The 27,586-nt window shown below is 47.1% G+C and overlaps 2 protein-coding genes across 5 annotated transcripts in view; one reads left to right on the forward strand and one right to left on the reverse strand.

The window, feature by feature from the left end:
• Positions 1 to 27,586, reverse strand: part of LOC119176390 (uncharacterized) — a 213,774-nt gene that overhangs the window by 31,182 nt on the left and 155,006 nt on the right. For all 4 annotated transcript variants that reach the window (XM_075877571.1, XM_075877574.1, XM_075877575.1 and 1 more), the window contains one exon: positions 10,613 to 10,666. In XM_075877571.1, coding sequence (XP_075733686.1) covers positions 10,613 to 10,666 — 54 coding nt within the window. The remainder of the gene's footprint in view (positions 1 to 10,612; positions 10,667 to 27,586) is intronic.
• Positions 23,536 to 26,327, forward strand: LOC142776970 (uncharacterized). The gene is made up of 4 exons (XM_075881284.1): positions 23,536 to 24,240; positions 25,152 to 25,586; positions 26,044 to 26,103; positions 26,175 to 26,327. Exons 2-4 carry the CDS (start codon positions 25,412 to 25,414, stop codon positions 26,282 to 26,284), a joined length of 345 nt encoding a protein of 114 aa, XP_075737399.1. The 5' UTR covers positions 23,536 to 24,240; positions 25,152 to 25,411; the 3' UTR covers positions 26,285 to 26,327.

Raw genomic sequence — 27,586 nt, forward strand, 5'->3', positions numbered from 1 at the left:
ATCGCCAGTGCCACGGACGCTTCGAGCTTAATTAAAGCGGCCCTTTTGATGTATGCGGCCGTGAGCTGGAGACCCCTCGCACAGCGGCACACACACTATATACGAGGTACAGCCACTTTGGTGACACATGGCACTGCGGTGACATCGCCTCAATATTGGACGTTCACGTGGGCCACGCATGCTCGTCACACTCACGGGTTGTGTGTGATCTGTGATTCTACAGTGTACTTTGGTGCCCTTTCCCTCTTCCAAGGATGTGGGGAGATGGGATTATTTAAAATCAGCCCTCGCGGGCTGCTTTGTGTGCCATTTCGCTGCAGTACTTTTTCGAGGCATTGCTTTTGAGTGTTGTTTCTTCTCGTTGTAGAGTGTTCAACGAGATCATCACGATGTAGGACGACATCTTCCACTGGAAGTTCGTCATGTGGCGAGAAATGCTTTCTATCCTCGACTGCCAAGAGGGCAGTCGAAGCCAGAGCTCCCACCTTAGAGTAACACAGGCCATCGCTCGGAACACTGTTTCAAAATAAATGTTTATTTCTATCACTCTCGCTCTCTCTTCCCGTGCTTGTTTTTCTTCCTCTCTTTTTATCGTTCGACGCAAAAATTTTGGTATGTCTCTCTATCTGTAGATTTGTCTGTTTGTCCACACTTGGCGGTACTGTAAACGGCTCCGAAGTGACCAAACAATAGTCCAAACGGCTGACACCATCCGCAACGCCCAACAATATTGCTCAATATTCAGCGTTCATACTTGTGCGATTGTCAACAAAAGGCAATTATTGCGCATATCTGAGGCATCATAACAGCACGTCAATATTCTGTAAGTGTGTCGCATACTAGAAAAGGCATACATAACTAATTCTAAGGACCATGGTGTTTATCACGATGTGCTGACCATGCAACGCTTGCATGAAAAGACAAGTGTTCCCAACGCTTTTCTAAGACGACACGTGGTGGCACCTAACCGCCGCCTTGCGTTCTACACCTTATCAGCTCCGAGACGGGGGCGCAGGGCGTGCGTGCTATGTTTTCCGAGATGACTGCCAGATAACGCTCATCTCTCATGTTTGACGTGAATTGATGCACTCATTCTCCTCCGCTGCACGCTCGAGGCACTCTAACGCAGCGCCTCCAGAATACCATTCACCAATTTTCTTGTGCTGAACTTCAAATAAACGTTTCGTTCTCTCTCTCCAGACGCAAGACTATCGTCTTTCGACGACATTTGCAGTGTAACATGTAGATCGGCGCCGAAGGGGAAGAAGAACAGCGTCGGCTTGTTGCACAGGCGGTCTAAATGCTCGGCCTGTAAATTCTGGCTGAATAAAAGTAAAGTCTATTATTGCTGTTTCTTTGTCTCTTTTATCCTGGCGCAACCCACCATTGGGGATCAGCCATGAAACGAACGGTGTCTTGCTATTTAATAGGAAATGTTTATAATTTCGACATCTTAAGTTTTTATTGAATATGCTTGATTTTGATTATTTTTAACGATGAACTTAGCATTCTATTTTTCTCGTCTCCCGAAGAAAATCGCAAACGGCTTCGCAAACGCTCCTGTGGCTAAAACTCAGCACGGTAGCCCCAAAAGAAAGAAGAAACGGAAGGGATAAACTTAATATCAACCTTGGCAGCGTTCGTCTAAAAGTCTTTTGCTCTGATTGGTGAATAATCTGCACGTTACAAAGAAATGATCAAGAGATTCACACTCATTGCAATGGAGGCATAATAGTGACTGTACCACACCAGACCTGAGTAGGTAGAAATTCAGTGAGGGGACTCGGCATCGTATTTTGGTAACTGCGATCTTGGTTTCAGATAGATTCCGCTAGTCTAAAGTCTCCTTGATAAGAGCGATGATTGATGAGAGATCGTAGTTACAAACAGGCAGCTCAATTTTGAACGGATTCTTGTAGATTATAGAAATCATTGCAATACACTTCAAACAGTAAAGTTAACGTTCCTGATACCTCCCTTGATTTCATTATCTACGGCTTTTCATTAACGTAGGCAAATGGCAAATGACGTACGTTGCAGTGTCCTCATTTGGTTATTCACGTTAGTGCTTCTGCATATATGCATGCTGCAGAGCATCTTTACACTGTTGTACTACATTTACCCGCCATCATACGATTATAAACTCTAACCTTACAACAGGATGGCAACCTGTATTCGCACTCGCCTAAAGTTGTAGCTCTGTCACCGTGAGACGGTAATTTGCGTCGTATTTTTCTGTTAACACGTGTGGAGTATTTATATTACGCTGTTCACGTTATTCTCACTGCATGCAGCACAGGACATATGACACGTTTGGTCATATGCTGCATGTGGAGCTGAATGCACTTGATGTCTATAATGACAAGACACGTGTGTTCAGGAAATTGAGAGAGATAGAGATAGAGAAAGAGCGTATAAGAAAAAAAAAGAAAAAAAAGGAATAGAAACGAAGCTATTTCCGAGAGAAGAATGGACTGCTGGGCGAGTTGGTAATTCATCTCAACTGTGGTGTACGGCAATCCGCTGTCGTGTGGGAAGTTTTATTTCAATAGAATTAGGAATCACAAAGCTTCTCTGTAGGAAGCACTATGCTCTAACCTATCATCGCATTGTAGAGAGTGCGAGTTCGCGCCCTTGTTTGATGATACGGTAGTTAAAGCTAGATTCAGGGACAAGAAAGCGTGGGAATTGGAAGAGGCGTATCTCATCAACAAAGTTTGTGACTCATGTGTCGCGCAACCCTTCGTCATGTTACTTCCCGCTGAGGTAGCTTTTTTTGGAAGCGCATCATTAATTCAATCTGTCTGCTCATCCAATCATTTTCTTTTACCGCACGTGTTGGCGTAACCGCATATATATGTCTGTTTCTGTGTGCAGTGCTCTGCTTCTCTCCTCTCTTTCAATTTTTAATCCCCATCCCTCTTTCCCCAGTGCAGGGTAGCAAACTGGACGTTCATCTGGTTAACCTCCTTGCGTTCCCTCTTCTTGTTTCTTCCTTCCTTCCTTCCTTCCTTCCTTCCTTCCTTCCTTCCTTCCTTCCTTCCTTCCTTCCTTCCTTCCTTCCTTCCTTCCTTCCTTCCTTCCTTCCTTCCTTCCTTCCTTCCTTCCTTCCTTCCTTCCTTCCTTCCTTCCTTCCTTCCTTCCTGTTTTCTCGAATAAAGTTTCAGTTGTTAGTTTGCGCTGTGTCCAGGTGTCTCCCTTTTGTAGTTCAAATTTTTTCGAGCTCTCAGTTAAGAAGCTATTCCTTTGTGTAATTCTTTCACTCATCAGGGTAAACGTTGCACAAGGAAGGTTCATTAACTGTTTCGGCTTCGTTGATGGTCCGAGCTTTAGTGGCGCTTCACTGGCAGCCCTTTCACTGGCAGCCCTTTCATTTTTTAGCAGGCTAAAGCTAGTTTGCTTTAGCCTGCTATTCTACCCAGGAGATAAAGGAAGGAGGAAGGAAAGAGGGATGAAGGGTGATGATGAGGACAAGAAGAGGTGGTGCGTATGTACAGTAGACACTTAGCATAGTACCCTAGAGTCTAGTATCTAGTACAGTGTTTTTGATAAAGTCTAAACCAGCCGTTGTAACAGTTTTTGACACTGTTTGGTCATTCGTTGCTGACTGGTCATTGATGGTTCATTGATGATCTGGCCACTACGAGATCATCGAAACAAGCGTCTGCGGGAAACAGACCCCGATATTACTTTTCGTCTTCCGGCTAAAATCAGCCGAATACATGCTAATATACTGCACCAGATTTGCCTGGGCGTCGCCTTCACTCGTCACTTCACCCACCTAATCGGCCGTGCGAACAGCCCGAATTGTGAGAGCTGCCAATTGCGCGAAGCTTTAACTCACATATTTTGTGACTGCCCATTATACGTGGCGCAAAGAAAAAATGCTAACTTCAACGTTGGCGAACATCGGACGAACGTCACTGAGTGAAAGCTGCGGTCTAAATTTGCATAGAAGTAAGGCGACAACCGGGATTACGGCACCTCCGTTGACGGTGGCAGGGAACCCCCCCTCCTTCCTTTCAAGGATGACTTTGTTGTTGCAATGGCCTATATAACGCTTTGTATATAAGACCGTTCACAACGCCTCCAAGACAATGAAAATAGGACATGGTTCCTACTGCTGCTAAGTGGTTATGACATAGAAAAGAAGAGAAAAGTGCCACCCGTAACTGTTTATCTTCACGATGACACCTCAACCGGTCGGCACGGGGATGAGTAGTGGAATTAAAAGGGTATAGACGAGGAAAAGAAGAAAGAAAGAAGAAAAAAAATTCCTTCAATCTGTCTCACGAGTGCAGATCCTGCATGGCTTCTACAAAAGGTGAGCGAATAAATACGTGCTAAAGGGATCGAGAAAATATCGCTGCTAAAACGACAATACAGAACGCCGGCAGCCATACACGTACTAAGTTACTAGGTGCTGTCAGCCCAACTGAGTAGACGCAGATCGCGTGTGGCAAATACGAGGATCACTTGCGTGTACTCGCAGGTAGCGTAGAGTTCCGCGTTGCTCGATAGTCAAAGCGTCAATACAAGTGTACTCTATATATACTTAGGCTGGCGTCCCTTAGTTTATTTATTTATTCATTTTGAATACCACAAAGGCCCCAGCTGGGGCATTACATGAGGGATGGGTATTAGTTACAGAATAAAAAAAAAGTGATTCGAGGGCAATCTTGAATTGATGCGGGTCGGAGTGGTGCACGGTAGTTGCAGGCAGACAATTCCAGTCCCGTGTGGTTGTCACAAAAAAGGAGCGAAGATGTGCGGTACTTTGGGCTGGTGGACGATACACTGCGCTTGAAAGGTTTGTGTGGCTTGATGAGCGATGGACTTGCAGAATGGCTGGAACTTAATGCGTATATGGCTGTCGGTGGTTCGGCGCTGTCGTTTTCGAAGTAATCTTTTTACGATCCCTTCAAGGATATCTTGGTAGAACTCAAGAAGGAGTAATGGGCCGGGCATGTAGCGCGTAGGCAAGATAACCGCTGGTCATTATGAGTAACTGACTGGATTCCAAGAGAAGGGTAGTGCGAGAGCGGGGGGGGGGGGGGGGGGATAAACAGAAAGCTATGTGCGCAGACTGTATACTTCGGTAGTGCATATAGCGGCAAGTGAGAAGTGATGGTGATATAAGTGGGGATTTTCATGTCGCTAGACCCAGACTCTCGAATGTCCTGCTTTCAAAGTTCATTGCAAAAGTTCGAAATGTGTCTGAAAGGCACTCATAAACTATAGTCGCAGCGAAAACGGGAGATGTTTTTGGCGGTGCGTTCCTCAGGAGACAAACAGTATTTATTTATTACAGCGAAAGCTGCTATGAGATCAGAACACGGGTCACGTGCGGCGTCATAGTTGTCTGCCGCCGATGCCGGTGTCCGTACCGTAACCAATATCGCAAGAAATAAGAGAAAAAAACTCAGTAAATGAAAAAAAAAAGCATCGGGCACACAAACAAATTCCAACCCGGGTCCGCTGCGTGTCAGCCCAGTATTCTAACACTGCGCCACACCGTTTTTTTTTCTTTCTTCAATGCTGAGTTACGCCGTTTTGTTAAAAAAAACATTGTCTAAGCCACGCTGGTAGTTTGAAATCGCTTCTAAACTGGCCTTAGGCAGGCTTGATGTCGGGTGAAGAAATCGCGTTAGCACGAGTAATGAAGCGTTTTAGAACACCAAAGGAACAACCGGGCATCACACAAAGCGGATTGCGTAACGAGGGGGTCGTCAATTGCTCTACCCTCAAGAAAACTTGTTCTTGATAATTTATTAACTGCGGCGCATACACACGGCAAGCATAATTCTTCATCGTCTTCAGCCGTTGCATAAAGAAATTGCGCAGAATTGTTAGCAAGTGTGTAGCTGATACCACGCTTCTCCGAAGAATGACGAAGGAATAGCATAGTGAATGCGGGCCTTCTACACACAAAAATTTGATTATTTATGGCGTAGTGGGTATCTAGAAAGTGTGCTTGTAGCAGTCACCCAAAGGCTGTGTTCCAATTTTTAGACAGCACGTAGACAGTCTACGCAGACTGCTTAGAAGACAGCACCGAGCCCATGCTGTCCGAGAATCGGAACACGTCTGGACGGCTTTTACGCGACGGTGCGCCACCTCGCGTCGAGAAAAAATTAAAATAAACAAACGTAACAGTTGTCTTTTCTGTCCTATTTCGTGTTGAAAGCAAAAACAAATAACCGTTACTCATATTGAGCGTCTGGGGAAGCGTCTGCTTGTGTGCAGACGACCATTCCGGCAGGATCCGATCTATCTGAGTGATTCGCTGAACCGCCATCTTGTTTAGACAGCAAAGTTGCCTGCATCTTATCTGTCCACGATGTGGTCTTCTCTGAGCTGTCTACTTTGCCGGCTACATGAGTATTGGAATGGGACTCAAGATGGCCGCCGTCAATTTAGCTGTCTATTTAGCCGTCTGTGGTGAGTATTGGAACACACCCAAAGAGTGTTTAGAAAAGGCTCTCAACGGCCGTTCTTCTAGCTTTCGCTGCGACTGTACTGCGTGTTCCACGCAGGCCTGGCATTAAAAAAAATTATCGATTAAGCAATACTGCTGATCTCATAATAGATGATTGCAGGAGGAACACACGTTAAAGTGTCACATAAGAAGACAAATAAAATACAACAAAATGAAAATTGAATAATAAACTGAAAAGTAGTTTAGACAAGACTACCTTGAGACTGCTGCCCTAACTATACAATAGTGTCCACAGAGAGCCACAGCAGCTTGAACAGTAACTGAAAAGAAGAAAAATATTTTGCAAGATGATGCACATTTGCAAATACGTACATATAAAACGTGAGAGGTTGAAAAAAAAGAAGAGACCCATTCAGCTGCAGCCAATGCATTTAGGTGCACTTCATGCATTACAATATAATCTCGTATACCCATTCATAGAGACCGAAAAAATAAATGCACACAAATGAAAGCCCATACTTCACTAGCCAAAGAAACCACCGGCGAAGAAGCCGGGACAGTGCAGTAAATTTTCGATCACTGCATATGGTACCTAAAGAAATCGCTCCAACATTACGGCGTGTCGATAATACGCCTGAATACTAACGAATTGATCGTCTATAGCAATCGCGAAACGTGTTCTGTCGCGATTTTTAATTTTATATGCTTAATTTGTGTTACTGTCCGTTGTTCCTAGTGCGGTATCGCTGTTTTTCGCTGGCGTCAGCAAGCAAGGCGATCAGACAACAGGTGAAGGCTTCGATGACGCTGCATCGGCGCATATCAGTTCATCGCACATTTTCGTCGTACGCACACCGCGCAACTATCATTTGCGTGTCGGGCCAGCAGATTGCGCTGACAGTGGGCAGGACACATTAGCTGCCTTAGCCATTGCACTCCACTGGACCCGCCAACTGGCCAGCGCATTACTGAAGGCAGAATATCCCGAAGTTTTATCTTTTAATAACAAGCATTTACTTCCGGGTGACAGCAGTCTGCTTCTGTTTCTTTCAGTGCGCTTCAATGTTTGCTGCAGCCAGTCGACCTACAAAATCACCAGCTAGCCCAGAAACAAGCCATTTTGGTGACTGCGCCAGCTCTCAGACTAGGAATAAGGATTTAATTGCTCTCCACGTGATGGTCAAGGCCCCTGAGCAGTGGATGGGAGTTAATTGAAACGCATACCAGACTAATCTGCTTTGCTTCTCCGGGTTCAACATCTCAAAACCTAAAAAAAAGGTCCTCAAGATGTCAGTGAAGTCTCCCGAAGTGTGATATCGAGGCATGGAACCACACGAACGTGTTCTGCGAGAGGTGGCTCAGTGGCGCGGCTTCGGAACCACCCAGTTCACACGCACACATTTGGCAACCAGATCGGTAAGTAACTTTGAAATGGTTCTCTTCGATACTCCAACTGAGGCTAGTGCCATGTTCCTTGTGTTGCATGCCGTGACAATAGTCTGATGTCAAAGGAGGCATTTTAATGATAGCATGATTATGAATACGTTGCAAAAATATACCGAATGTTTCTTTGTGACAGATGGCACAAAATTATCTCCACGTGCTTCACTGGCATTCATGTTAATCCTGACTTGTAAATTCTTTAAAATTTCCGGAGTAAGGATAACGCAAGATAGTGTTTTTTTTTCGTGAAAGATAATCGAATGCTATTGCCGTACGTGCAGCGGTACGTTATGACCAGGTGCCATGCTTAATTTTTTGGTCAAGCTTCCTGCTTTGGCGACATTGAAGGGGATGGTTAAACAACGTTTTGTCCGTCACCGACATCCTGATCGTAGCGGATCGGCACCAGAAGATGACGCGCTATCGATGTCGTAGCACGCCAGCATTCCTTATGCGCACGTGACGTTACACCACGCATGGTACCACAACACCACACGTGATACCACACGCCTTTACACGGCGCTCGGCGCACGAGCGATGCTCGTGCCACACATCGAACCCGCCCACGTGGCTTTGTGGATGGTGCGCGAATGCTTAGGCATACAAAGAGCACTTTGGGAAATTTCACACATTTTTTAATTATGCAGGCACTCCACGAGCATTTCTGGCTTCGCCGTGAGGTTCCATGTAAAGGCCGAATACCACACGTCGAATATGCCCTCCTTGCGAGTGAAACCTTGCGAGGACAGCCGAATGAAGGAGCAACTTTATGTGTCCTTTGTTGAAGGAAAGGGGGCCGAGGATCGCGACTCAAGCGGTGTCTTTCGTTGCGCGGCAAGGTGGGGGGGGGGGGGGGGGGTTACGGCAACTGCTAACTTCGACGGGCGCAGCGTGGTAGCGCGCGCCCGGTCTTGATAAAGATCACTAGGCGGCACACATCTTTGTACGCGCATTCTGCTCACAACGCTCAGCTTGCGTTGAAGCAATAAGCAGCGTGAAGCTCACTTTGCTAACGGCAGCGGCCACGTTTACGTTAGTGTTCTGTTGGATTTCTTCAGCCTTGCGGCTAAAGTGTCACTTTTATTCCGTCGTTATTTAGTTTCCTTCTCGGTAAAACGGGTTACGAGATTGTTCAAAAGCGCTTCTTCAGTTGCTCGCTTTCGCAAGCCCACGTAAGTGCCATCGATCAAAGAAAAAGAGAGAGAGAGAGAGAGAGAGAGAGAGAGAGAGAGAAAGAAAGAAAGAAAGAAAAAGAATACGTGGCCCAAGGGCCAACTATAGTTCTTTGAAAAACAATTCCTTTGGCTCATGAGAGTTTATCTCACCTTGGAAATTGATTTTTTTAGCCATGGCATGTTAAGTTTACACGGAAATTTATAAGAAAGTCGGCGCGCAGCGTGATAAAAATTTATAGGACGTGCTGTACGATAGCAATGACGAATCGTATAAAAAATGTTAGCACAGAATCAAATGAATAAATAATATTGCTTGCAAATGACACTCTATTACTAGTTCTCTGATTGCCTTGTGCAATGTTCCTTTTCAGTTTTTTTCCTGGAAACGGCTTTTTTTTGAGCGTTTCTCGCCATGGCGGTCATCTGACAACGGGTTAGCGTGTACTGCTGCTTTTGCTCAAAGAATTTAGTAACATTAACTTTGGCATCACAAAGCCAATCAGTGCTTTTCATTATTTCTTACACGTGGTTGTATGATGTAGCTCGAAGGAAATGCCACGATTTGTGTAGCTCGGACGAATGACTTCTGCAGCACCGGTAACGTCTCCTATTAACACAGCACTGAGCATGAAGGTCCTCGCGGCAAAAATGCGATGATGTCCTTTTCGCACATCACCCTGTCTACTCCTGATTGATTGATATGTGGGGTTAACGTCCCAAAACCACCATATGATTATGAGAGACACCGTAGTGAAGGGATCCGGAAATTTCGACCATCTGGGGTTCTTTAACGTGTGCCGCAATCTGAGTACACGGACCTACAACATTTCCGCCTCCATCGGAAATGCAGCCGCCACAACCGGGATTTGATCCCGCGACCTATGTATGGGTCAGCAGCCAAGTACCTTAGCCACTAGACCACCATGGCGGGGCAAAAATTTCACGTAACTTGGGAATCGATGTTATGTGGATGTAAGGTAACTGCGTTGTAATTTTTTTATTGTGCGAAACGTCATGAAGTGGCGCTAATTATATATACAAATGCACACACACACACTCGTTGAACAGCCGCATATGGTTTATTATATAACCAGTTTAATTTTGTGTAACGATGCCAACAGCAACACCCAGAGGCGGTATGCTGATATGAAGCGCTGGTGCTGGCTAGGACGTTAGCCCTAGATAGTGCTACATAAATTAAATGAACCGGATCGCGCTTAACTACAATGGACGTTAACTCGACGGGATGGCTGTACCATAGGGGTACATATGTAATGTTTATAACATTGGATAGCCGGCACTGCAACTGCAATTGACGTTTCACGAAAATTACAGTGTCTATTTGAAAAGTAGTTCCGAGACTAGGTAGGGCTCTGTGATAAAATACTCGGTTGCCATACAGAATGCTCGGGTTTGATTCCTGCTAGGGCCCTGACATTTATTCTTCGCATTCGTCCGGTCAACGGTGCAGATGTCCGCTATTCTTTAACGCTCACATGTTAAATTTACCCATGTCTGTTCTCGGCATCCCAGAGTCAAATCAACTGTCAATCACCTGTGTCACGTGCCCAGCTGCAGGTTTGTGCCGAAGTGCCTGTAGCCAGAGTGCCTGCAGTACGCAAAAAAAAAAAAATGCTTCGCATTTAAAAAGCTGACATCAGGAGCGTTCACACAACAAATTCAAAGAATAAAAAATCGGGCTGGCAGCAGCAATCAAGCCCAACCCTTCGTCGTGGCACTAAAGCAAAGGTCGGCAAAACATGTGGAGTTCACTCCCATAAATACATGTTTCACTTAGGGTTCACTAGAACTCAAGACTCGCCAAAATTTACCTGAGCCTGTCTCACTCAGATTCACATACATGAAAATTTTCAACCTGATTCACTCAGGCTCAAGCTCATCAAAACATTGTCCACCCGGACTAGCTCAGCCTCATGGCTCGATCTTGGTCCGAATGAGTTCAAGTGAGAGGACTCATGGGTCGAAACGTTAGTCTAGAATTACCTTTCTCGATTCTGGTGTCAATACTCTTTAAAGGGACATTAAATACAACTATTAAGTAGAAGTTGATAATGAAGTGCTTATTTCGAAATGAAATGACGTTTCAGTAGTCCAGGTCGGGGTAGCGTACTTCAGATACTCCGCCTCAAGCAGAACGTCTCACTTCGTTTTGCCGCGCACAATGTTGCCCGGCTTAACCGCGCGGCCGCCGACACTACTAGTAGCAGAGGGAAAGTGGCGGGAGCCACGGCTGATGCAACGGCCATTGACGTTGTCTGTGATAAGGTAGACGTGCTTGGTTCAGCTTGGCCCCACTTGATGGCACGCCTGTCGTTTAACCAGGCGAAAATTGAACTTTTGAACCACTCGCGTCATTCCTCATAAGAACGTCCGGCCTTACTTTTTTTTTTCATAAATCAAACAGAAACCAAAGGGCAGCGTATTATGTCTCTTGATGCACTGAATGTTCTTTATGTAGTGCAGCTAGTTCGATGACTAGTAGTTAATTGTAAGCTATAACTCTCACGTCATCGAGATCATTTTGCGAATGTCTTAGTGTGTCGCATGTGTTCTCGTGCATTTACCTTATATTTCTCGGTGAGTATGGCACTGCTGCTGATAATATTGTCGTTTTAGACGCTGTCTTACATTGATCTCCTCATCTAAATATGCATTTGCCTTTACTGTCCCTTCAATACCGACATTTCACGTAATCACTCAACTTCTTGGCACCTTTTGATGTAATACCTCCGAACACGAGTTGTGAGTGCTCGCAAACCAGAAAGCTCACTTTTGTTGAACTTGGCGCAACATGAGATATGTTTGTTCGAGAGTTTTCCTTAAAAATTTGGAATGAGGAGGTCAAGACACCCCCTTACGTAATACACGCCTCTGATCGATAAATATTTGAATGTCTGTAAAATGCCACTGCTTTAGAATACGTGTCAGTAGACATGAGTACAAACGCGAATCTAAATACAGCTGATAGTTGGCTGAAGATGAGCAGATATGAATATAGGTCGGCTAAAAATTGTAGAACTCAGACTAACTCAAGAAATACGTATTGCCCATCGTACTCACTCAAACTCAGGCTCACCAAAATTTTCTTGAGCCGAACTCATTCTGGCTTTCAATTTTTTTTGCAGTCTGTGATATAATAATTGCACGAACACTCCGGGCGCATTTTCGCCGTCATTGTCATGGTCATGTTCTCTAACAGTGCCATATATAGATATCGCGGCCCCGTCCTGCGTCTCATAATCTATATATGATCGAGTGAATGGGTGCGAGGGTGCCGGCGATCGTGGTCGAGCAGAAAAACAAAAACAAAAACGCACCGACCATTTTTCGTTGTGTAAAAGTTATATTGAGATACGAGGAGAATAGGCAAGGGGGGCTGCGTGCCGTGGGCAGTGGATGCGTACTTTGAACGACTTTGCGTTGTCAACCGCAAACACGCGCATGTGTTGTTCGAGGAAAAAAACAGACGGCTAGATCACCTCTCAAAGGGATCTGCTCTCATTCCAAAGTTTGCGTTGAAACCACACACGGTAAAAAAAAGGCACTTAGGTCATTGCAGAGCGCCACGGATGTTTCCTAAAGGAGTGATCTTTACACTTCGTATAACCTGAGTCCTTGAAGCACTGAATGACTTTGGTATAACAACCCAATCTGTTGCTATCGTATTCGATGCCCATAATGGATGTCGGCAGGATTTTGTCTTGGGGTGTGCAAACTGGATTGATCGCTCTAGAGTAGGGAGAGTCCGCTGGAGTTACTTAGGTCCCTTTCAAATCTTCTGCTGACGCCCATGCTGCACATTTATTTGTCTCTTTCTCGCCCTTTCTATCTTTCTTTTCACGTTAGTTAATTAATTTGTTCTACTCGTCTATTTCTCGTGTACTCTTTCTATCGGGCTATCTAATTTCTATCTTCTATCTTCGACTGCCAAGAGGGCAGTCAAAGCAGACCTCCCACCTTAGAGTGATACAGGCCATCGCTTGGAACACTGTTTCGAAATAAACGTTTATTCCTCTCTATCTCTCTCCCAGTGCTTGTTTTTCTTCCTCTCATTTTACTGATCAACGCAAAAATTTTGGTCTGTCTGTGTATCTGTACATTTGTCTGTTTGTCCACCTTAAACGGTACCCTAAACGACTCCAAAGTGACCAAACATTACTCCAAACGACTGACCCCATCCGCAGCGCCCACCAATATTGCTCAACATTCAGCGTTCATACTTGTGCGATTGTCAATTAAAAGGCAATTATTGCGTATATCTGAGGCACCATAACAACACGTCAATATTCTGTATGTGTCGCTTACTAGAAAAACCATACATAACTAATTCTAAGGATCGTAGCGTTTATCACGTTGCGCTGACCAAGCAACGCTTGCACGAAAAGGCAAGTGTTTCGAACGCGTTTCTAAGACGACAATGTCATGGCACCTAACTGTCGCATTATGTTCTACACCTTATCAGCTTCGAGACGGGGGCGCAGGGCGCGCGTGCTTAGTTTTCCAAGAAGACTGCCAGACAGCGTTCATGCCTCACGTTGGAGGTCACTTGATGCGCTCGTTTGCCTCCGCTGCACGTTCGAGGCACTCTAACGCAGCACCTCGAGAATACGATTCACCAATTTTCTTGCGCAGAACTTCAAATAAACGTTTTGTTCACTCTCTCCCGACGCAAGACTATCGCTTTTTAACGACATTTGCAGTGTAACATTTAGATACGGGCCAATTTTTTTCTTTCTCCTTTCTTCCTAGTCGACTGTAGTGGTGCAGTGCTTAAAGTTATTACAATATATTTACGCTCCGGGATTACCAAATACCCTGGAATAATCAAGTTCAACTCACTGAACAGCACTAAATACAGTTCATAAACATAACACTGATTTTGTTAAGTAAACTTGTCTATGTTTTATTCAAATTGTCCGCAGCGCTGTGGATTAGCAAAATGCAATAATTTATTGTCATTTCAACGGAACTTGAGTGCGGTGTCTCTTTAGTAAGGGCACATGCTATAAGATTTCCGTGAGAATATTATTTTTATCGAAATTTTAAATTTTTATTTCCAAATAAAGTCAGCGCCGGTACAATCACCAATCCCCCTCAATGGGTACGAGCCAGGATATATAGAAACAAGCAATCAAGAAAGATGAAATACTTGCACGCGGTGCACGAGAACCAAACGGGGCCTCAATCAGTGGCAGGGGCTCAGACAAGCTGGCTGCACGCTTCCCGCTCTCGCCGCTGTTCCACCAAAGCCGTCGTCTCCTGGCTCCCGCTTGCCGGCGAGCTCCAAGGCAGAGGAGAGCGGCGGGCTCTTCACGTTCGACGACTGAGGCGAGAACGAGTCCCGGAGCGACGACGCCATGGTGAAGAAAGCGGCGGAGCCCAACGGCGTTCCGCCAAAGGTCGGGCGAGCGAAGCGTCAGGCTGCCCCTGACCAGAATGCCGCTGGTCCTTCGAACGAGGCTGCAGCGACCAAGCGTCCACGTGGCCGACCGCCAAAGACCTCGTCGGAGGGGCCGCTTGCACCGACCCCCATTGCACCAACACCAGCACGGAAGTTGCGCAAGGCCACGGAGGTGACGCAGCCCGAAGCAGAAAACCCTTCTGCCAGCAAGGAAGTGGCAGGAAAAACCCCGAGAATCACCCGTGCGAAGCGCTCTCGAAGCTCCTCCTCAAAAAGCCCTAACGACACGGCAAGCGAGGAGCCAAAGCGTCGCCGATCCAAGAAGGTGAGCCGGAGTCGGTCGACACACTCATCGCGTAGTCGTCATATCAGGCACGCTCGTAAAGCCCGAGGCCGTAGAAGCTCTTCTGCATCGTCGGAAGCAAGCCACCCACGGAAGAGGCGCCCCAGGAGTCACCGCCATGTCCGCTCCATTGCATCTTCTTCGACCACGATCCGGCGCTCGAAGCGCGACAAGAAGCGACGCCACACCCGTAGTCGCTCGTCCTCGAGACACGGAGGGAGACACGGAAAGGCACGGAGTGCCCCGAGCAGCCGGTCGTCGTCTGTGCGCGGGAGGCGCACTAGGACGGGCAAGACATCCAAGGATGGGAAGAAAAAGTAGGCGAAGCCATCAGGACTGATCTAGCAGAGCCACGCTAAGTAATTAATTGGCATTTCGTTTTCTTTTTTCTGAAAAAAGTGGCGAGGTTTAGAGGGCCTCTTCTGCAAGGCACAATATTGTGCAATAAAATTCATTTTGTTGCCCTTGTATTGCTCAAATATTGTCTAAAATATGCTGTATGAGTGGCAGATCTAGACGGATGGAGGCCGGGCAGATTAGGTGTCACCCCTCCCCCTTCCCGTATCCATATTCAACTACCTCCTTGTCAGGTTTCATGTGGATGTTTCCTCGGCTACCACTTCCCAAACCGCAGTGCATAGTAGCCGAGTGGTTAGAGCCGTCGCTTCCAGTGCTGGAGTGTCACGGACGGCTATTTTCGGCGACACCGCGTCACGGAAATTAACGGGCGCCGTACTCCCCGACTGACCGTGAGAAACGGCGGCACATGAAAGGGAGCCGATAAGTGCAAAATGGGGTGCTCTTCTTAGAACGTCGCCGCCGACAGTTAATCCTTTTGTAACTGTTGCGACGTCTGCAAGGTCGTAGAAGGCCGCGGTAAACCCCGAACAAGGATTAGACTACAAGACGCACCCGCTGAGAGTTAAGTGGTTGACCGTTCCCACGGGGAAAAGCGTGGGAAGCGCTCTGGTGGCCAAGCCGTATGACAACAACCCGACAGGTTGTCACTCTCGCTAGTTGCGGGCCCTCTCCCAATTGAAAAGGGGTGGGGTCAAAATATTTTTGGGGCGGAGTTTCCCCTCAAATAAACGCGCATGATTGGACCCAGGTAGAGGTCTCTTGTCCCCAAGGAAGAGAGCGAGGAGACACGAGGGGGATTTAAGCACAGGATTTTGCCCTGCTAGGCAGACTAGTCGCTGACCAAGATGGTGTAGAAACAGATCATCAAGCATCTCTTCTAGAAGTGTTTAGTGTGGCTCTGTATCGGCTGGCCACCTAAACTTAGCCGTTCGTCTAGTTGTGACGCGATATTAACGTCTGCAACGTAGACATCGGGACTTCGCCTCGAGTTAGCTCAACCTGCTCGAAGTCACCTGCAACCACTAGCCTCCCGGAGCCACCAGCGTTGCAACACCGCCGACATCGCAGTCGTGCCAGAACTCTCTTCGGCTTCTCGCATCCGATCGTCGGGGACACAACGCTGCCGGTCATCACACGTATGCCTTCACCTGTTTACATCTTCGAACTTTCTACTCCGTAGTCTATTGGTGTTAGTTTGTGTAGTTTGTAATAAGTTCTTTCTCGAGTTATTGTTTGTTATATTTTAGTTGTATCAAGTGTTGATGTATTTTGTTAGTTGTATTGAAGTGTTGTATTAGATCCCGTGTGCTGCAATATCACTAGAGTAAAGTTTGTTTTGTTTTCTCACGTCTCTGATCTCTTCACTGTCTCCGCTTGCCTACGGAACGAACCAACCTGCTGTCATTCCCGTCGCCGACTTCGCGCTGGCGACGCTAGAGTGGCAGCTTGTAACATGGAGGCATTGAATTCGATTCCCAGAGCTGCCGGAGACCCACTATTTCTAAATGCAAAATATTTTACGTACCGGAGCCACTTTAGCATGTCTATCTGCAAATCTGGTTCCCTATATATATAGCCGCCTACTTATGGGTGCTGCCATTCTCACCCCATTAACTTGTGGTAAACAAAAATTAGCATGGGAGGGTGAGATGGTTTGACGAATATGGCTCACTGGCGTTAGGTACGGCACTTGCGCCAAAAAGGTGAGGGAAATTCCGGGTACTGCGAACGAGTCGCTGATGTGCTCCTTGCCTGCGGAAAGCCGTTCCAGCCCGGGCATTGAGACCACCATGTTTTGTCCAAGCGAGGCGTCGTGCCGCCACGACGGCGTAGGCCGTATTGCGCGAGGACGACAAGAGTTTACGCAGTGGCGACATCTTCCTTGAAAGGGTTAGCGGCGGCAGCCGCGAATTGCAAACGCCACGGACGCTTCGAGCTTAATCGAAGCGGCCCTTTTGATGTATGCGGCCGTGAGCTGGAGACCCCTCGCACAGCGGCACACACACTACAAGGAACAGCCACTTTGGTGACACATGGCACTGCAGTGACATCGCCTCAATATTGGACGTTCACGTGGGCCACGCATGGTCGTCACACTCGCGGGTTGTGTGTGATCTGTGATTCTACAGTGTAATTAGGTGCCCTTTCCCTCTTCCAAGGATGTGGGGAAACGGGAATATTTAAAATCAGCCCTCGCGGGCTGCTTTGTGGGCCATTTCGCTGCAGTGCTTTCTCGAGGCATTGCTTTTGAGTGTTGTTTCTGTTCGTTGTAGAGCTTTTGAGGAGATCGTCACGATGTAGGACGACATCTTCGTTTCGAAGTTCGTCATGTGGCGAGAAACGCTTTCCTGTAAATATAGTAAAATAAACCTCTGTAAATTTCTCCTTGGGAAGGCGCCTCCTCCCTGCACGATGGGCTAAACGGATCCGGTGGCGGCGGCCAGCTACATAGGACGAGACCCGCCGGACCCGAGCCACAACGACTGGTAGCAGAGGTGGTATGCCGTCAGACCCCAGGCCTAACACTGGTCACAACATGCATGATGTCATAATCCCGTCGCGTACAATGCCACAAATTTTCCGCCAGATATGCCTCATAAGTTGAACGATCACTGTCTTTGCCTGTGTTGAAGCATTGCATGTCACCCTCGTGTTTTTAAATACTGATACGTTTTACGCGCCTTAGAATGTGGAGTATGGGCCCCTATTCAGCCACGTAAAATTCTCATAGTTTGCATCTCCCACATGTCACTGAAAAGCTCACATGATTGCTATTTTAATGAAATTTTTCCTGGTCCTTGCGCCAATATAAAACCACATGGTATCAAAACCATTTCCGCTAGACACACTTGTGGCACATAAACCTGTATACCATGCATAGGCGAGTACGACTCAAGTGATAGAAAATTGATATGCTGGCTATGTTACTTGGGTCCCTTTTGAAACCCCTGCCGACGCCCTGCTGCCCATTTCTTTTTCTCTTTCGCGCCTTTTCTTTCTTTTCACGTTAGTTAATTTCTTTGTTCTACTCTTTCTATGTTTTTTTTTCTTTCCCGACGCGGTGGTCTAGTGGCTAAGGTACTCGGCTGCTGACCCGCAAGTCGCGGGTTAAAATCCCAGCTGCGGCGGCTGCATTTCCGATGAAGGTGAAAATGTTGTAGGCCCGTGTGCTCAGATTTGGGTGCACGTTAAAGAACCCCAGGTGGTCGAAATTTCCAGAGCGCTCCACTACGGCGTCTCTCATAATCATATGGTAGTTTTGGGACGTTAAACCCCACATATCAATCATTACTCTTTCTATTTCTCGCTTACTCTTTCTATCAGGCTATCAGATTTCTATCTTCTACTGCCAAGAGGGAAGTCGAAGCCAGACCTTCCACCTTAGAGTGATACAGGCCGTTGCTTGGAACACTGTTTCAAAATAAACGTTTATTTCTCTCTCTCTCTCTCTCTCTCTCTCTCTCCGTGCTTGTTTTTTCTTCCTCTCTTTTTACCGATCGACGCAAAAACTTTGGTCTGTCCGCCTATCTGCATATTTGTCTGTTTGTCCGCCTTAAACGGTACCATAAACGGCTCCAAAGTGACCAAACAATACTACAAACGACTGAACCCATCCGCAGCGCCCACCAATAATGCTCAAGATTCAGCGTTCATACTTGTGCGATTGTCAATTAAAAGGCAATTATTGCGTATATCTGAGGCACCTTAACAATAAGTCAATATTCTGTATGTGTGTCGCTTACTAGAAAAGCCATACATAACTAATTCCAAGGACCGTAGCGTTTATCACGTTGCGCTGACCATGCAACGCTTGCACGAAAAGGCAAGTGTTTCGAACGCGTTTCTAAGACGACACAGTCATGGCACCTAACGGTCGCATTGCGTTCTACACCTTATCAACTTCGAGACGGGGGCGCAGGGCGCGCGTGCTTCGTTTTCCAAGAAGACTGCCAGATAGCGTTCATGTCTCACGTTGGACGTCACTTGATGCGCTCGTTTGCCTCCGCTGCACGCTCGAGGCACTCTAATGCAGCACCTCCAAAATACGATTCACCAATTTTCTTGTGCAGAATTTCAAATAAACGTTTTGTTCACTCTCTCCTGACGCAAGACTATCGCCTTTTAAAGACATTCGATGATGATGATGATGATCCTTGAGACTCGGGCGCACACCCACAAAGGGGGATTTAACGACATTTGCAGTGTAACATTTAGATACGGGCCAATTTTTTCTTTCTCCTTTCTTCCTAGTCGACTGTAGTGGTGCAGCGCTTAATGTTATTACAATATAGTTACGCTCCGGGATTACCAAATACCCTAGAATAATCAGGTTCAACTCGTTGAACAGCACTAAATACAGTTCATAAAAAATACCACAGATTTTGTTAAGTAAACTTGTCTATGTTTTATTCAAATTGTCCGCAGCGCTGTGGATTAGCAAAATGCAATCATTTATTGTCATTTCAAGGGAACTTGAGTGCGGTGCCTCTTTAGTAAGGGCACATGCTATAGAGATTTCCGTGAGAATAATATTTTTTAGCACAATTTAAAAATTTGTATTTCCCAATAAAGTCAGCGCCGGTTTAATCACCAATCCGTCTCAATGGGTATGAGCCAGGACATATAGGAATAAGCAAGCAAGAAAGATGAAATACTTGCACGCGGTGCACGAGAACCAAACGGGGCCTCAATCAGTGGCAGGGGCTCAGACCAGCTGGCTGCACGCTTCCCGCTCTCGCCGCTGTTCCACCAAAGCCGTCGTCTCCTGGCTCCCGCTTGCCGGCGAGCTCCAAGGCAGAGGAGAGCGGCGGGCTCTTCACGTTCGACGACTGAGGCGAGAACGCGTCCCGGAGCGACGACGCTATGGTGAAGAAAGCGGCGGAGCCCAACGGCGTTCCGCCAAAGGTCGGGCGAGCGAAGCGTCAGGCTGCCCCTGACCAGAATGCCGCTGGTCCTTCGAACGAAGATGCAGCGACCAAGCGTCCACGCGGCCCACCGCCAAAGACCTCGTCGGGGGGCCGCTTGCACCGACCCCCATTGCACCAACGCCAGCACGGAAGTTGCGCAAGGCCACGGAGGTGACGCAGCCCGAAGCAGAAAACCCTTCTGCCAGCAAGGAAGTGGCAGGAAAAACCCCAAGAATCACCCGTGCGAAGCGCTCTCGAAGCTCCTCCTCAAAAAGCCCTAACGACACGGCAAGCGAGGAGCCAAAGCGTCGCCGATCCAAGAAGGTGAGCCGGAGTCGGTCGACACACTCATCGCGTAGTCGTCATATCAGGCACGCTCGTAAAGCCCGAGACCGTAGAAGCTCTTCTGCATCGTCGGAAGCAAGCCACCCACGGAAGAGGCGCACCAGGAGTCACCGCCATGTCCGCTCCATTGCATCTTCTTCGACCACGATCCGGCGCTCGAAGCGCGACAAGAAGCGACGCCACACCCGTAGTCGCTCGTCCTCGAGACACGGAGGGAGACACGGAAAGGCACGGAGTGCCCCGAGCAGCCGGTCGTCGTCTGTGCGTGGGAGGCGCACTAGGACGGGCAAGACATCCAAGGATGGGAAGAAAAAGTAGGCGAAGCCATCAGGACTGATCTAGCAGAGCCACGCTAAATATTTAATTGGCATTTCGCTTTCTTTTTTCTCAAAAAAGTGGCGAGGTTTAAAGGACCTCTTCTGCAAGGCACAATATTGTGCAATAAAATTCATTTTGTTGCCCTTGTATTGCTCAATTATTGTCTGAAATATGCTGTACGAGTGGCAGATCTAGATGGAGGGAGGCCGAGCAGATTAAGTGTCACCCCTCCCCCTTCCCCTATCCATCTTCATTCCATGTCGCCTACGTCCTTGTCAGGTTTCATGTGGATGTTTCCTCGGCTACCACTTCCCAAACCGCAGTGCATAGTAGCCGAGTGGTTAGAGCCGTCGCTTCCAGTGCTGGAGGCATTGAATTCGATTCCCAGTGCTGCCGGAGAACCACTATTTCTAAATGCTAAGTATTTTACGTACCGGAACCACTTTAGCATGTCTATCTGCACATCCGGTTATCTATCTATAAAGCTGCCTACTTATGGGTGCTGCCATCCTCACCCCGTTAACTTGTGGTAAACAAAAATTAGCATGGGAGGGAAGGATGGGTTGACGAATATGGCTCACTGGTGTTAGGTATGGAACTTGCGCCGAAAAGGGGAGCGAAATTTCGGGTACTGCGAACGAGTCGCTGATGTGCTCCTTGCCTGCGGAAAGCCGTTCCAGTCCGGGCATTGAGACCGCCATGTTTTGTCCAAGCGAGGCGTCGTGCCGCCACGACGGCGTAGGCCGTATTGTGCGAGGACGACAAGAATTTATGCAGTGGCGAAATCTTCCTTGAAATGGTTAGTGGCGGCAGCCGCGAATTGCCAACGCCACGGACGCTTCGAGCTTAATTGAAGCGGCCCTTTTAATGTATGCGGCCGTGAGCTGGAGAACCCTCGCACAGCGGCACACACACTACGAGGAACAGCCACTTTGGTGACACATGGCACCGCAGTGACATCGCCTCAATATTGGACGTTCACGTGGGCCACGCATGGTCGTCACACTCACGGGTTGTGTGTGATCTGTGATTCTACAGTGTAATTTGGTGCCCTTTCCCTCTTCCAAGGATGTGGGTAAACGGGACTATTTAAAGTCAGCCCTCGCGGGCTGCTTTGTGGGCCATTTCGCTGCAGTGCTTTCTCGAGGCATTGCTTTTGAGTGTGGTTTCTTCTCGTTGTAGAGCTTTCGAGGAGATCGTCACGATGTAGGACGACATCTTCGTCTGGAAGTTCGTCATGTGGCGAGAAACGCTTTCCTGTAAATATAGTAAAATAAACCTCTGTAAATTTCTCCTTGGGAAGGCGCCTCCTTCCTGCACGATGGGCTAAACGGATCCGGTGGCGGCGGCCAGCTACATGGGACGAGACCCGCCGGACCCGAGCCGCAACGACTGGTAGCAGAGGTGGTATGCTGTCAGACCCAAGGCCTAACACTGTTCACGACATGCATGACGTCATAATCCCGTTGCTTACAATGTGTTACAAAGCAGTTACGAAGTCCTTGGGCCGGCTGCCCCCAAGCGTGCCTTCCCGTCATCTCGGGCATTCTTTTGTGGGGTGCGGGTTGTCACCTGCACCGGCTGTATTTGTCTCGGCTGTGCGCTTCGCCTGCGGGGCAGTGGCTGCGGGCGGGCCCCTCTGGAATGTGCGGAAGGCCGGTTGTGTGCTACTGGAGCGACTGCCATGAAGTTCTCCTGCGTGGTCGCTTCCTAGTCCCCACGTGTGTGCCACGTTTCATCTGCCACGTGTGTGAAAGGATGCTTGTGTTGTGCTCTCTATGAGTGGTTGGTTCCCCGAAGTGTCATTTTCCACCCCTATCTTCGGAACTGCCCGGCGAGGCAGCGGGAGCAGCCCGGCAGAAGAAAAACAGGAGAGAGTCGCGAGAAGAGTCGTCGTTCGGACGTTACTGTCCAACATGTTGGAAATAAACGTCTTGTTAAGTTTTCCTTTACTCCTGTCCCTCTGCCTCGGCTCTCTAGAGTTCTGAACGTCCCCGTGGCCGGCGGAATGACGACCACCACCCAGCTCCATGCTACCTACCGGGTCCGCTGCGGCCACCGACGCGGCTCGTAACAAACGCCACAACCTTTCCGCCAGATATGCCTCATAAGTTGAACGATCACTGTCTTTGTTCTGGGTTGAAGCATTGCACGTCACCCTTGTGTTTTTAAAATACTGATACGTTTTACGCGCCTTAGAATGTTGAGTATGGGCCCCTATTCAGCCACGTAACATTCTCATAGTTTGCATCTCCCACATGTCACTGAAAAGCTCACATGATTGCTATTTTAATGAAATTTTTCCTGGTCCTTGCGCCAATATAAAACCACATGTCATATAACCATTTCCTCCAGACACACTTGTGGCAAATAAACCTGTATACCATGCATAGGTGAGTACGACTCAAGTGATAGAGAATTGATATGCTGGCTATGTTACTTGGGTCTCTTTTGAAACCCCTGCCGACTCCCTGCTGCCCATTTCTTTTTCTCTTTCGCGCCTTTCCTTTCTTTTCACGTTTGTTATTTCTTTGTTCTACTCGTTCTATTTTTCGCTTACTCTTTCTATCAGGCTATCTGATTTCTATCTTCGACTGCCAAGAGGGCAGTCGAAGCCTGACCTCCCATCTTAGAGTGATACAGGTCATCGCTCGGAACACTGTTTCGAATTAGACGTTTATTTCTCTCACGCTCTCTCTCTCTCTCTCTCTCTCTCTCTCTCTCGCCGTGCTGGTTTTTTTTCCTGTCTTTTTACCGATCGACGCAAAAACTTTGGCCTGCCTGTCTATCTGTACATTTGTCTGTTTGTTCACCAGTAATGGTACCCTAAACCGCTCCTAAGTGACCAAACAATACTCCAAACGACTGAACCCATCCGCAGCACCCACCAATATTGCTCAATATTCAGCGTTCATACTCGTGTGATTGTCAATTAAAAAGCAATTATTGCGCATATCTGAGGCACTATAAAAACACGTCAATATTCCGTATGTGTGTCTCTTACTAGAAAAGGCATACATAACTAATTCTAAGGACCGTAGCGTTTATCACGTTGCGCTGAGCATGCAACGCTTGCACGAAAAGGCAAGTGTTTCGAACGCGTTGCTAAGACGACACAGTCATGGCATAGAGAAAGAAGAAGACAAGAGCGGACACTCCACAAAACCTGGCCTCAGGAAGTGCGTCACGACTACGTAACGAACTAGTGCTCCCACCAAACGTCAGAGGGCGCAAGCGCAAAAAAAACACAGTTATAATCAATGCAACAGAATTGTTTTCACAAATTAATAATTACACGCCCAAATTTGGTATGTTTTTTATACATAAAAACGATTTATTCAACACACCTTACGCGATTATTTTTCTTCAGCCGTACTGTCATAAACACCATCTACCCAGCGACAAGCCCATGCATGACTGACAGCGAGAAGCTTTCGTCGCTTTCGTCAACGTCGGCTGCGTCGGCGTTTTCAAGCGTGAGATAACAGGTGAGGCACGTTTTCAAGCGAAGCTTGTTGAATGACATGTTGTTGGTCTTGTTGGGTCATTTTTTCAGAAAACGGTTACGCCTGCGCGAAAAAGACACCATGCAACAAACATTGAAAGATGCACACACACACGTTGCGCTTCGTGTGTGCGAGTTTGTTTCTTACGTGGCGTCTCATTCACGCAGTTGTAACCTTTTTCTGAAGCTTGTAAGGACTGGGAGGTTCGCTAAAAAGAAAGTTTGTGGCTCTATGCGGCGGTTAGACGGGAACATTGTGCAACGTATGCAGTATAGCAAAGGCGGCACGGCGTCAAGCCGAGGCGACGCGTGCTGCGTCTGCCACGGACGCGAGCGTCTGTGCGCTGAGCATAGCTGGGCAGCTAGGTCGTAGGCTCGGTGCAAAATAATGAGAAGCGTTTGCTGGGCCTCGCATGCTTCACGACGCATTTGCCGAAGGCTCGGAACACGAATAATTCTTGGTGTGCCGGAGGCAAATCTGGACTAGCCAAGTGGCCATCATCTTCGTTTCTTCGCTAGCCTTGTGCCACTAGTGCAAGCTGCCCACAAATTTTTTTGACGTTTCCAATATAATTTTACCGCACAAATTTCAACTACAATTTTTCTTCCCAATGTACTGCTGATATTGCGTACGCACGAAGGTGTTCTAAAGTTCCCAGGCCGCGATACCATTGCATTACAAGGGATAGCGGCCTGGAAACTTCTGAAGATCTTTGTTCGTGGTCTTGACGTATATCTTTGTAAGTCATAGTTTTATGGGTCAGAGATGTATCAATGGTTTTGTATTGTGCATCGATTAGCTAATCATTCAAAGGGGTTTGCTGGTACACTTATGACGTGCACATATCTTTTTTGTAATTTGACAGCGAAGCATCCACTTACTAACATTTTCAGACCGCGCTGACGCCATGCCGTCCGGCGGTCCAAGCTACGGCAGCTACTGCTGTGTATCGTGGTGCTTCAACAATGGCAGAACCCACAAGAAGCCTGGGACGAGTTTCTTCCGCGTACCACGCGACGGCAGGCGTGTTAAAGCTTTTGTATGGTTTGCATGTCTGTAGGCTTACTGTTCGTACTTGCTAAGTGAGGGTAACAATAAAAAATCACTATTCAAGCACTTCCCCTTTCAGCTGATAGTTCATTGCCAATGCAGGATGAAAGCATGGATGCAGTATGCTGGACGCGATGATCTCCTGAGTAAGCCGGCCAGCCTATTGTACGCAACGTACAGGGTTTGTAGCGACCATTTTACTGCTCAAAGTTTCATGGACCCTGGGCTCACAAGGCTTACAAGAATGGCTGTTCCCAGTGTGCAACCAGCTGCACCATGTAAGTGATTAACTGAAACTCAAATATGTGCAATAGCAGCCACTTGTATTGAATCAGTGGCGACAGTTAACCGTGAAGATCTTTGTAGCCGATGGAGAAACCTCACTACAGAAGTAACACTTGGAAAGTCTTAAATTCTGTGAATTGTGGGCTATTACCTTCCTAACAGCAGCTTTACATTTCTGTCATTTTTTGATGCTCTGGACCTGCGCAACTTGTTTTGAAAGACTTTAAAGGGCTATTTCACGTTATCTTCAAGCCTGAGTGCACATGTACGTATACCTTTCATCAGTGAAAGCTGCCACTGTTGATAATTCCAAAAATCACAAATTACTTGTTTCCTAGTTGGTGCCGTCTCTTTTCTTCCATGTTCGACCAATTTATGCGTTTGAAAGAGCTGTTTAAGTTTCCCCATGCTACAAGCTTTGTAACTTGTACCAACTGCACATATATGCAGGTTCTCTGAGCGTCGCTTCAAGTAGTGACTGTGACATGGCTGCAGAAGCTGCACTGCAAGGTGCGGATGAGCTTCAGTTTGTGTTATTTTAAGCCTCTTACTGACACATTGTCGTAATTTCATCTCTTCAGGACCTGCGGTAGAGGCTTCAAAAAGCGGCTCCCACACATTGAGGTGCCCCGATGAACAGGGTGCGTTCAGTGTCGCGATTTCTTTTTTTTTTACCCAAATTGACTGTTGACCAAACCTCTGCAGGTGGCAGCTCCCTTGTAGCTGGTGAAAGAATTTCTTATGATTTCGTCTTGCCGGAGAAAACCTTAACCAGTCGTTCAGTGTTACAATATTTGTTACAATTTATTTGTAAGGCGAGATGCATTTGTTGTCTACCTTTGTCATATTGTGCTTTTTATATTCTCATACTCTACCTTGCCTTTGAATAAAACATTGCGGATGCTCTGTTTCTTTGACTGATATATACATTGATCACTTGTTCCAAAAGAAAAACACAAGCGCGATGAATAAAACAATAGTGAATTATCATTACCTGCATCTCTTTTTATTATAACCTAATCGAAATAAAAATTACGTCACGACCGATTCGCACGAACCACTGAACAAAACAAAACAGGGAATCGCTAAATCAAAACGACCTACAAAAACTATCCATTTGGGCGATGAATAGTGGTCTGAAATCATGAACTTTCGACATAGCCAAACGTCGGTTATGCAAAGTAATTCAAAATTTGCGCCAGTGAAACCGAAACCGGAAGCGCACGCCACTTGCTCTCATCAACCACTAGGTGTGCTAGAGTCGATTGGGCCGCTGGGGTCTACGGGAGTGTCCACTCTTCACCTTTTTTTATTTCTCTATGGTCATGGCACCTAACGGTCGCATTGCGTTCTACACCTTATCAGCTTCGAGACGGGGGCGCAGGGCGCGCGTGCTTCGTTTTCCAAGAAGACTGCCAGATAGCGTTCATGTCTCACGTTGAACGTCACTTGATGCGCTCGTTTGCCTCCGCTGCACGCTCGAGGCACTCTAACGATGCACCTCCAGAATACGATTCACCAATTTTCTTGTGCAGAACTTCAAATAAACGTTTTGCTCGCTCTCTCCCGACGCAAGACTATCGCCTTTTAACGACATTCGATGATGATGATGAAGATCCTTGAGACTCGGGCGCACACCCACAAAGAGGGATTTAACGACATTTGCAGTGTAACATTTAGATACGGGCCAATTTTTTCTTTCTCCTTTCTTCCTAGTCGACTGTAGTGGTGCAGCGCTTAATGTTATTACAATATAGTTACGCTCCGGGATTACCAAATACCCTGGAATAATCAAGTTCAACTCGTTGAACAGCACTAAATACAGTTCATAAAAATAACACTAATTTGGTTAAGTAAACTTGTCTATGTTTTATTCAAATTGTCCGAAGCGCTGTGGATTGATTTGGGCGCACGTTAAAGAACCCCAGGTGGTCGAAATTTCCGGAGCCCTCCACTACGGCGTCTCTCACATTCATATGGTGGTTTTGGGACG

Source organism: Rhipicephalus microplus, chromosome X (genome assembly GCF_043290135.1).
Source record: "Rhipicephalus microplus isolate Deutch F79 chromosome X, USDA_Rmic, whole genome shotgun sequence".
Lineage (NCBI taxonomy): Eukaryota > Metazoa > Arthropoda > Arachnida > Ixodida > Ixodidae > Rhipicephalus > Rhipicephalus microplus.

Excerpts from the sequence above, each read along its gene's own strand:
- LOC142776970 (XM_075881284.1), top strand. The coding sequence starts at position 25,412 with ATGAAAGCATGGATGCAGTATGCTGGACGCGATGATCTCCTGAGTAAG. Across the intron at positions 25,587-26,043 it reads TGTGCAACCAGCTGCACCAT|GTTCTCTGAGCGTCGCTTCA; the intron begins GTAAGTGATTAA and ends ACATATATGCAG. Across the intron at positions 26,104-26,174 it reads TGCAGAAGCTGCACTGCAAG|GACCTGCGGTAGAGGCTTCA; the intron begins GTGCGGATGAGC and ends TCATCTCTTCAG.